A 12,213-nucleotide genomic window follows, 5' to 3' on the forward strand; every position below is an offset into this window, starting at 1 on the left:
CTGCTAGTTAGACCAGACATCCCAAGTGTCCCTCTTTTGGAGGGACAGTCCCTATTTTTGACCCAAGTCCCTCTTTGCTCCATAAATGTCCCTTTTTTTGATCTGACGTATAGATTTGCATTAATACATCTACAATAGTGATACAGAAAGTGTTTAGTTCATCTCTGTATATCAGAGCCTTGTATAATATTTCAGTATTTGATGCAATTTGGGTTTTAGAAATATCTATATTCAGATAATTTGTGCGCTAGTGTAAAAGAAAATTGATGTGTACAGATATGCAGTAAAAATGTATCTTTTACATGAGGAACTATAAGTGTCCCTCTTTGACCGTCCAAAAAGTTGAGAGGTATGGTTAGACTCACATTAGATTTTTTCTGGATTGTCTTCACAGCATCACGGAATCTTACTTTTGAAGATAGTTGAGCTTCTACATCCTTTGCTTTCTGAAGAGGGATGACATCCTGCTGTGGGACCAGAAGACATACAAGCAAGAAGATCATTTAAACAATCTCGTGCTACCCGCACAAACTTATATTGAACTGATCAGTTATTGACTGGGATATTTTATGAGTTCTCCATCTATGACGTCAACCAACTTAAGACTATTTTCCCTCCCGAAACAGTGTCATTCTTACCCATAGGCTGTGCGTGGTTTTGCAGCTCAGCCGACTCTACTTTACTACAGACATTGTATTACACACCCATATCCACAGTGCACTGATCTCTGGTATGGATACACAAAATCAGCCATTGATGCACTGTACTCAGGGGTGGATTGGCCATAGACCTTACAGGGAAAATTTCCCAGTGGGCCGATGCCCAGGGGGCCGCCTAAGCCCTCCTCATGGCCGCCAGTGGAAATTTTTGGGGATGTATCTTGTGCTGCTGGGGGCAGTATATTGTGGTATTTGGCTCTGTTGAGGTGGAATAATGTGCCACAATATGGTATTGCTGGCCCTGCCTACTTGTGTTGGCCCTGACTTCTGTCAATTTGGACCCAACTACAACATGGGGCCACTTTAAGTTCCCAATCCGCCCCTGACTGTACTCACCTCTTCACCAAACCTTGGACCGGCATCTGGAAGTCTGGATCTAGTAAGGCTTTGTGGTGAGACGGTTGGTGACTCTTGCTGGAGTATGCTCTCCGCTTTAGACTGAAAAGTAAAATCTCAAGATTAATGAAGAATGCTCTGAGCAATGGACGACTTCACTGCAATCACACTTGACTAGAATGGGTTTGATGATGCTCTGGTGCATACTTTCCTGCTGTAAACACGTAATCAACCCTCACAGCGTTTCTAGTGTGATCCACGTCATACGTGAGGGATGAAATAAACCAGAGTTTATCTGATCAATTACATAAGTATGTTAGTAACTTGGCTGCTCTAGAGCCTCATCTGGTCTGGGATGGACATAAACACAACTCACGTAAAAATGGATCTCCAGAGGAGAAGGTCATGTTAAAGTCTCAGCATGCTCTGCGTTACCATATTCCATGACATACGTGTCTAGACTCCTGAACATATTTTATATCAGTAATACTTCATTAGAACAGGGGAAGGGCATAAGACTTAAAAATGATTACAGTACAGTATTATTATGCCTATTTGAGGGTTGAATGACAGCACATGGAGTGCCTACAGCTCTGCACTATGAAGTCGTCCAAACGATATAACATCATACTGTAGAGATGCTCACCCGTAGAAGCTTCTGATGGTGTACTGAATGATTACTCCATCAGAAGAGCTTCATGGGTGAGACATGATAGCTGAGCAGAACTTATAGCTTGTACAAAGCCGTAACAAGTCCAAACATTTGACACTCCTCACAGCAGTAAAACTTACAGTTCTTTACTTTAGGGCATTTATATGATGTCCAGCTCAAGCTGAGATAGTGGATGCACCTGCCAAAAGGCTTCAGCCAACCTAAAAGATTCAATGTTGTATGTATGTGATGGCACGTGATCCCTCTCGGTGCTTCCTCCAGACTAGGAGGGCTCCTGTGGCAGCTCAGATTCCAAGCCGGTGGACAAAACCATTTGTGAGACTCTTCAGCCATTTCTTACAGTCAAGACTTTGGGAATACTATTGTTCTCTTGTCATTGGATCATCAATGAGAGATCCATGATCTATCTATTTTACTGAGCTTTTCTTATCTCCAAACTGCCCAATTCTGAGATCAATCCAAAAATGTAATGAATGGTCAGCTCTACTGTTCGAAAGTCTATAAGACAATACGGTGTTACAACTTATTGGACTGTATAGAGCAGGGGTGCACAACCTGTGGTCTGAGGCCACATGTGGACCTTAAACCATCCAGTTACTGCTCATATGTATTTTCCACAGAAAAGTGAAGAGGAGCAGGGACACAACAACTACCAATTGTACCAGGAGCTTAACTACCATTGTAGAAGCTGCCAGCAAGCATCATGGTGGCCCGGAGCCAGGACCGAAGCCAGCACTATTGCTTATTTACATACAGAGCCCACCACCAGTGGCAGCAGGGGCCCGGCATACTCTACAGTCTGATTCTTCTGTTCAGAGCTGCACTACTATAACACAGCGCTGGACAGAATTTATAGTACTAGTAAGTGTCATGGCCAGGGAGGAAATTCTGCTGCCCCTGCCCCCTCGTTGGCATCTGGATCTTCAGAAAGCCAGAGGAGAAAGTGGTTGGTAAACAGGAACCTGGGCTCTACTGCTGCAGGAGGAGGGAGGGAGAAGAAAGCAGGACCAGAAGGAAGAGGCAGAGCAAGAGAGAAGCATGGAGGACAAGACTGGAGACAGTCTGCAGTTGGACTTGAAGAGAGAGGAGGATGGAGAGAAAGATACAGTAAGAAGGGGAGACCTGGTGACATTGAATGGAGGAGCATAGTGGGCTGTAACCGGAAGCATAATACAGTGTGGCATGTCCTTAAAGGACTTCTCCAGGAGTACTATAAAATGTCCGCCAGCCATCTGTCCTAGAATGTGAGCAGCACTGGTTGCCCTACGGGGGTAAGGGGACGAGACCTCACTACATACTACACTGCTTTACAATAGATGGTAATAATGTGATCATGGCTATGTTATGCCATCGTGGCTGAGCAGCCTGACAGGAACACTCACCATTATGTTGTATACACAAGTACCAGAGTGTAGTGTGTAATGAGGTCACACTCCCTCACTCCCCTAGGAAGCGGAGTGAAGACATCCAGTCCTGCTCAAATTTTAGGACAGGTTGCTTGCAACCATTTTAAAACATTTTCAGAGAACCCTTTAAATGATAGACACTGTAACGTAACAAGCACAATTATTGTTTAGATACTGCTTTAACATTGTTATAGGTGCTACTTCAAAATGTATATTTGTTAGTGTGCACATCTACAGTATGTCACTGACACCACCTTATGGAAATACAATGTGGCATGGTAGCGCCTGCCACCAAATAGCACTCCTCCATAAAACACAGCCAGCCATTTAGAGACATCTGTAATAAAGCTCATGCCACATTGCATTTCCATAGGAAAGTGTCCGTGACATACGGTAGCGGTGTCATGGTTGGTGCATGGTCATGCGTGTTAGGCTGTGGCTACCCAGCGATCTTCGATGCGATAAATGTTGAGTGACCAAGGACTGCAGTGTAGTCATAGAAATTAATTAGCATGTTACTACGACCCCGACCATTTTATTTTCATGCAACCCCCCACCGAGTGGGGGAGGGGGGCTGTATGTCGAGCGTGGGCAATCTTGACTAGCCACAAGAGTGGGGGTTGCAGGGAAGTTCGTGGGGGGGGGGGGGATGCTACTGGCATTTAACAGACTTTATGGCATATACTAATAGTATGCCATATGTGTCACCTTTAAAGGGATTATCCCACAACTCCTTTTACTGATTTACCTGCTTACTTAGAGATCTTTCCTGCCTTTCAGTGGGTGGGCAGCAGCTCACATAAGACAATAAAGCACCTTCATCTCCAAGGATGTATTGCATTATCTCTTGTTAACCCTTTCTACCCTGCATAAATAGTAGTTCCTCACATATATCCCTAGAAATGCATACGGTATGTAATGCCCCCATAACTCCCTTCTCCACTGTCTAGAGAGAGCTCTATCTAAATAGGTCTACGGATTTAGAGAAAGGTAACTGGGCACGAGCATAACTACCATAGCGGCAGACCATGCGACTGTTATGGGGCCAAGGGCAAGAGGGGGCCCAGTCTTAGTTGGTATTATCTCCTCTTCTACTGAGGTGAAAACTTGGTCAGGACTCTACCCTCTAAAGCAGAGATGCTCAAACTGCGGCCCTCCAGCTGTTGTAAAACTACAACTCCCACGATGCCCTTCTGTAGGATGATAGCTGTAGGCTGTCAGGGAATGATGAGAGTTGTAGTTTTGCAACAGCTGGAGGGCCGCAGGTTGAGCATGCCTGCTCTAAAAGGAACAACTTTTAGCAAACGAGGCAGTGGAAAAATGGCCCAAGGGTCATTGAACAGGGTTTAGGCAGAAACCCTTCTGTCCTGTGTGGGGGGCCTGGTTTGACCCTTGCTATGGGGCCCTTACTTCTCTATGTACGCCACTGCCTGGACCTCTTCACTATGAGATCACTACACTGGCACTAATAGGAGAAAGGCAGCAAGGAAGCTACCGAGCATGTGAGTCCACCTCTGAATGCAGGAGAAGGTGGACCAGAAGAATAAACAGCAGGGGGGGGGGCTACTACAGAGTAATGTACATAAAAAAGGAATATTATTATTGCATGTGTATTGCATTAATACTTCATTTGAAAAGCCCTATTTATTGCATAGTAATCCAACCCATTTATGTTTTATTGCACCCCTTGGGATTGGTTCAGTCGGAAAATGTGGCTCTCAGACCACACATGGTTCTGCATCCCTGGTAAAGAGTCTAGGCGCCAAGTCACTCTTCTGTTTGCACACAATTATGTTTAACTCATGACCGAGGCAAGCCAAAAAAAATCCCATTGAAAAGCCGAAAAACACAAATATCTCCTCACCCTTCCAGCTTTCAGTTTTTCTCGCAGCCGTTCTCTCATGGAAGATTCCGCAAAGCTAGGCTTTGCACTGGAGATGTTTAATGGAGGCAAATCTAAAAACAGGATATTTGGGTTAGACTCTGGAGTTTAGTTTTAGTCACGTCATAACTGTTGTTAATATTCTATTTCTGAAACAATGAGGGGAAAAAAAATTAAAAAAAATACATTTGGTTTAGAAATTGTTCACATGCTAAGACAGCATCCTCGCTGGTAGAAAAAGAAAATGAAATGTAATGGAACCTCGGCCAAACTAAGAAATAATAAAAAAATAAAATGTGGCACAGGTAAACGTGGTTACACTTCTCACAGATGGGTTGTTATGTTCTATTTGTCCTGTAGGGGCACTGCAGGGAAATCAGGCTACCTCTTACTGTCCTAAGAAAACATTTTCTTGACTAAAAGGGAATCGGTCATCAGAAAATGACCTATTATTTAAATCATGTTTTTAGGTTTAATATATATTTTTTAAAAATTTCATGATATTATTTTTACTTTTCCACGTCTTTATCTATATTTAAACACAACCATAAAATCCTGAAGTTTTCCCACTGGTCACTAAGCCAAGTAACAGGTGCCACTTCTTGGTCGGTACAAATTACTTTACTGCAGTTACCTGCTAATCTGTCATTCTAATCCTGCCTGTAATGATATCACCTCTGTGTATAGATAAGACAGGATCCACCATTCACAATAGGGGATTGTCAGAGATTATCTATTCTTTCCTTGTACAATGACCTCTGCAGAGGTCACAGAGCATGCCCAGAAAACTCTCCCATAGAAGTCAGTGAGGTCCTCTCCTGACCATTGTGCCTGTGGCCCATGGGGCTGCCGTAAAGCAATTTTCTTAATGCTTTCTAAATGCTGTAAACAGATCAGGCAGGATGGCCGCCCCCATAATCATGTTCCGTTAAAAGAATTTAAAATAAATTGTAATCAGAGAATAAAAACATATTAGAAAAAAAAGGAGATGTGCTGCTATCTGGTTTTAACTGGCAGATAACATTTTTGGTGACAAATTTCCTTTAATTTACCATGGCTCTTAAGAACGTGTATCGTTTCTAATTATATATTAAACACACAATTAAAATAATATGATCTGATCTCATTTAGACCTTAAAATGTCTGTATTCAAATAATAGGGGCACATTTATGAAGACCGGCGTTTTAGGCGTCGGTCTTAATAAAGCCCTAATCTGTAGAGGCGCCGGCCTCACCATAACTTCAGTGGATCCTCCGCCAGTTCTAATTGTCTTACAAGCTGTCTTACATTTATACCATTTTCTACACTTTCCCGCCCACTTATTTAGACAATAGGTCATTTTCTGAAGACACTTTCCCTTTAAAGAAAAAGAAAAGACAAGCTTGTCAATGGTTTCAAATAGAAACAAGCAGAAATTTTATTTTTAGCTCTGGGCCAAAAGTCAGGATTCAACTCATTACCAGTATAAGTTATATAATGTATTTGAAAAATGACTCAACATTCTTGGGAAGATTTATCATAGAACGGCGGTGCCCGAAAATTGGTGTAAAAGACGATAAATGTGGTGGAGCCGCTGGCCCATCCCCCCCACACCCCCTTTTCAGGAAACTGGTGAAGGTGGCGGAGAATGGGCAAAAATACCTGTGGAGACATGCAAAAAGCTGGTCTGCAATTATAGGAAGCGTCTGATTGCTGTAATAGACAATAAAGGCTTTTCTATTGATTATTGAGAAGGGTATGAATAATTTTGGACTGGACACTTTTTGCTCAAATGTAAATAAAAGCTGAGAAATGTTTTTTTCCACAATAATGCCTCTTGTACATCGTCTTATTATCTTTTGGGAGTCACCTATGTCATTTCCCGTCAAAAAATTACTTGCTGGTTGAATAAAAGTAACTTTAAGTCAAAATTTGCCAGGGGTATGAATAGTTATGGGCAGCACTGTATGTACCCAAAATGGTGCATTAAAAACTCTAACTTGTCCTGCAAAAAATAAGCCCTCATACAGACACGTGGATGGAATAAAATAATAAGAAGACCCAAATAAGACAAGCAATCAACTAAAAGACTCTGTAAAAGGTGGTTGGAAATTTATGGAAATCCCACCAAAACGATCACCAAAGTCACCAAAACTAGAGACCATTTCGTAGTCTACAGCAGACCGTATCTGATAAGCATGAATATATGGATGCACTATGCACACACGCACGAAGACACCTCTCTGCTGTTTTTGATTTTGAAATCTGCATTATAATCTGGCAATATAATCTGCTGGATTAAATTTTTCGACAGGATGGAATATTGTTCAGAGTAGTCTACATAAATCATGTCTCCAGTTCCCGCGCTCGGCACGGCTTCTGACAAGGTGAATGGTTGCAGACATCATTATCCACAGAGGAATGTTCATCCAGAGCCAAACAATTGTGGTTGTAGCCCCGGGGCTGTACTCACTGCGCTGTCCTTGTGTAGTAGAAGACCCAGCATCTTCCACGGCTTCTGCGTCTCTGACATTCTCTATCAGCTGGAGAGATGGAAGAGCAGACATATGATTACCGTCAGATGTGTCCTCCATGATCAGAGAGAAGGGATCTGCTCAGAAGAACAGACCTTTATAGAATTATATACATAGACTCTTCTCTGGGCTGACAATACTGACGGACAGGTCACTAATATCTTATCGGTTGGGGTCCGACATCTGACACCCCCTCGGAACTACCACCGAGAATGGAGCACAGCGCTGTTCAACGTGTAGTGGCCGCGCCGAGTTATTGCAGCTAAGCTCCCAACCACCAGAATGCAATGGAATCAAAAGAACACCAGGGGGAGTCATAACAAGTATGTAACAGCGATATCTACGCACAGGGGCGTTTATTTATTTTTTAATGATTCCAATAGAAAAATTGTTTATTTTTTCTGTTATTTAACAGAGTAAATGACTATTAAGTTATATTACCAGAGCGTTCATGCAAGAATCCAATCAAAACCTCTCCGAAATCGCAGTCACACAAACAACCTTCAGGTTCTAATACAGAACGGCCTGTTCATGGCCCCTCGAAGATGGAACAGATTTACTGCATGAAATAGTTACGTGAAACCATGGAAATTCGGGAGATAACAAGGCGGCTCACATCCTTTCTTCTAGAGCTATATACGTAAATCTCAATGGAAATGAGAGTAAGAGACAACATATGGAGCAAATGTTATATTCCCCAAGCTTCATTCTATAACAGCGGGTGAGGTCTCTTTTATAAGGCCTCATGCACACGATCGGAGCCATTTTGAGGTTCGCAAACCACAGACCAGGAAAATACGGATGCAGTCCATGTGCCGTCTGCATTTCTTTGCGGACCCATTAAATACAACGGGTCCGTAGTCTGCATTTTGCAGACAGTTTCTATCTTTTTGCGGAAGGGACATATGGATGCGGAAAGCACATGGATCATCCCTCTGCTTCTCTATGTCCGTTCTGCAAATAGATACCAATTGAAGTCAACAGGTCCGCAAAAAATGCGGATTTAGGCTACTTTCACACTTGCGGCAGAGTGATCCGGCAAGCAGTTCCGTCGTTGGAACTGCCTGACAGATCCGGCAAAACGTATGCCAACTGATGGCATTTGTAAGACTGATCAGGATCCTGATCAGTCTTAAAAATGCCTGATCAGTCAGAAAAATGCATTGAAATGCCGGATCCGTCTTTCCGGTGTCATCCGGCAAAACAGATCTGGCATTTATTTTTTTCACCTTTTTTTTGGTCTGCGCATGCGCACACTGGAAGGACGGATCTGGCATTCCGGTATTTTGAATGACGGATCCGGCATTAATACATTCCTATGGAAAAAAATGCCGGCATTCAGGCAAGCCTTCAGTTTTTCTGGCCGGAGATAAAACCGTAGCATGCTGCGGTTTTATCTTTTGCCTGATCAGTCAAAATGACTGAACTGAAGACATCCTGATGCCTCCTGAACGTATTACTCTCCATTCAGAATGCATGGGGATAAAACTGATCAGTTCTTTTCCGGCATTGAGCCCTTTTGATGGAACTCTATGCCGGAAAAGAAAAACGCAACTGTGAAAGTACCCTAAGGGTCCATTCACATGTCCGCAATTTCGTTCCGCATTTTGCGGAACGGAATTGCGGACCCATTCATTTCTATGGGACAGCACGACGTGCTGCTCGGATACAGAATTGCGGACCTGCACTTCCGGGTCCGCAATGCCGTTCCCAAAAAAAATAGAACATGTCCTATTCTTGTCCACAATTGCGGAGAAGATTAGGCATTTTTCTATTACACGGATGTGTGAATGGACCCTTCGGCTCCATTCACACGTCCGTGGTGTGTTGCGGACCCGCAATAGAAATGCCTATTCTTGTCCGCAGCTGCGGACAAGAATAGGACATGTTCTATCTTTTGCTGTCCGCATCCATTCCGTCCCCATAGAGAATGAATGGGTCCGCACCTGTTCCGCAAAGGACAGTACCCGTCTTTTGCCGATCCACAATTTGCAGGCGGAAAAATACATACTGTCATGTGCATGAGGCCTAAGACCACATATTTTTTCTAAAATGTGGACTAAGGGTTGAGATCAGATTGACTTCTAAAAAAATAAAAAATAAATGAAAAATTACCGTATATAGTATATCGTGTGGTTTTACATTTGCAGAGTGCATAGTTATTAACCTGCTGTATGTACTATTCAGTTCACAATGTGTAAAAACAGCCCCAAAGCACACACAAGAGACAATGTCAGGATGATGAAAGGGTTAATGCCATCTTCACTGGTGGTGTAGTGCTTTAATTAAAGGGTGTGTCCCGTCTCTCTGAGAAGTGCGGACCCTAACTGGCCAGGCTTATAAAACTGGGGCTCCACTGTTTCCGTGACTCCTCTTGTAGTGAATGGGAAGTACGCAAACAGCGCAGTCCAGGAGTTACGGAAGTCGTGTAACTTGCTCTGCTAAGCTGTTCGTGTAGCGATGGGAGTTACAAAAACAGCTTATCTGGGGCCAGCACTTGGTTCAATCTCCTTGTGGAAACACACATGGCTGTCTCACAGTTCATCAAAAAATACACATTAAAAATTATACAATTAAAAACATGATAAGATAGCATATAATCATATATTTATAATTTTCAGTTTTAAAATCTGCCACCAAAGACTAATAAACATAAAATATTCTGTGGCATCCAATAAACCAGACAATCTGATCATCTGGCATTTGCTTCCAGAACAGAGATATAATGTGGAATTTCTTAGATGCAGTATTAGAAGACCTCAAGGGCTTTCTTTTCTGAAGGTTCTCTAAGTTTTTATACAGTTTTTCATGGCCATCCAGTAATTTAGAATATTGGATTCTATAATCCCTACTGGGTCCCATTTTATGCTCTGGTCACCTGCATTAGCATATACAATAGACAGACAAAGACTGAGCCAGACAATCAAATGGACTGTATATAGGGGCCACCTACCTCTCCCCTGATGTTGAGAGAAAGAAGGATCCAACATCCTTAAAAGGGGTTCTCCGGAAATTAGGAAAATACTTAAATATTACTTTATTATAAATATATTTCTAAATACCTTTATTTAGTGATAATGGCTAATTTTGTCTAGGAAGCAATCACAGGGAGAAACAAAATGGGCGCTGTCCTATTAGTACACAAAAAACCTGTCCTAATCACTCATCCTCCTCTCTGCTCTGCTTGTCAGGGATTACGGTCCTGAATACAGCTGATAAGAACTTTAGCTGAATCTCTGTAGGAATGGAGTTCATGAGGAGACGCCTGTACAGGCAGGACGGACAGGACAGACTATGGTAAGCTGGGGCTGTGGTAATGGAGACTGCAGAATAGCTGCTGCTCATTACCCCCACCTCCTCTCTGTACTTCATGTCTCCTCATGAACTCCATTCTTACAGAGATTCAGCTGAAAATCTTATCTGTATTAAGGATCATAATCCCTGACAAGTAGAGAGGGGGATGAGGCAGCTCTTTACCTCAGTGTTGTGAAGTAACTTGTCCTGCTATGTTATTAGGACAGGTTATGTGTGCACTAATAGGACGGCAGCCATTTTATTGCTCCTGATGATTGCTCCCAAGACAAAACAAACCATTATAACTAAGGAAAGGTATTTGGGGATATATTTATAATAAAGTAATTTTTAAGTATTTTCATTCTTTTATTCTCATCTCAGACAATGGGGGCATATCGCTAAAATATGCCCCCATTGTCTGACATGTGCGGGTCCCACCGCTGGGACCTGCACCTATATCGAGAACGGAGCCCTGAAAGTGGTGGAGGGTGCACTGTGCATATGCAGCTGCCCTCAATTAATTTCTATGTGGCACCTGAAAATAGCCGAGCTGGCTCGGCTATTTACGCCAGGCCCATAGATGTGAACGGGAGCTATGGCCGGTCATGCGTGGTGCGCCCCCATTCACTTCTATGGGGAGAGCGCTTGGTGGTGGCCGGACCACAGTCCTCCAGCCACCACTTTGTGGAGCTCCGTTCCCGATATAGGTGCAGGTCCCAGTGGTGGGACCTACACCTATAAGACAATTGTCTGAGATGAGACAACTCCTGTAATTTTTGAGTCACTTTGACACGGTCAGTATTTTAGTCAGCGTTTTTCATCAGTATTTGTAAGTCAAAGCCAGGAGCGGGGCCCAAACACAGAAAAGACACATCTTTCCATTGTACTTTTCCTCTGTAGGTTCCACCCCTGGTTTTGCTAAACAAATGAAAAATACTGACCAAATTCTGACTGTGAGAGTGGCATTACACTAAGGGCTCGTTCACGCGACCGTTGGTGTCCCGTTCCCGTATTGCAGACCGCATTTGCAGATCCGCAATAAACGGGCACCGTTCCGTTGTCATTTCGCATCACGGATGTGGACCCATTCAAGCGAGTGCTTTCTGGGGTTCTGTTCCGTGCCTCCGCACCGCAGAAAGATAGAATATGCTCTATCTTTTTGCGGAACGGAGGGATCGCGGACCTATTCAAGTGAATGGGTCTGCGATCCCCATGCGCCTGCCCCACGGAAGGTGCCCGTGCATTGCGGACCGCAATTTGCGGTTCACAGCATGGGCACGGGACACCAACGGTCGTGTGAACGAGCCCTAAGGGTCCATTCACACGTCTGTAAGTGTTCTGCGGATCCACAAATTGCGGATCCGCAAAACACGGACACTGGCAATGTGC

At 43.4% G+C, this 12,213-nt stretch overlaps 1 protein-coding gene across 1 annotated transcript in view; it reads right to left on the minus strand.

The window, feature by feature from the left end:
- CC2D2A (coiled-coil and C2 domain containing 2A) overlaps nucleotides 1-12,213 on the minus strand; it is a 79,817-nt gene that overhangs the window by 60,472 nt on the left and 7,132 nt on the right. The window contains exons 3-6 of the mRNA XM_040419085.1: nucleotides 7,470-7,539; nucleotides 4,999-5,090; nucleotides 1,056-1,157; nucleotides 366-467 (exon numbers count right to left, since the gene is read on the minus strand). Coding sequence (XP_040275019.1) covers nucleotides 366-467; nucleotides 1,056-1,157; nucleotides 4,999-5,090; nucleotides 7,470-7,539 — 366 coding nt within the window. The remainder of the gene's footprint in view (nucleotides 1-365; nucleotides 468-1,055; nucleotides 1,158-4,998; nucleotides 5,091-7,469; nucleotides 7,540-12,213) is intronic.

Source organism: Bufo bufo, chromosome 2 (assembly GCF_905171765.1).
Source record: "Bufo bufo chromosome 2, aBufBuf1.1, whole genome shotgun sequence".
Lineage (NCBI taxonomy): Eukaryota > Metazoa > Chordata > Amphibia > Anura > Bufonidae > Bufo > Bufo bufo.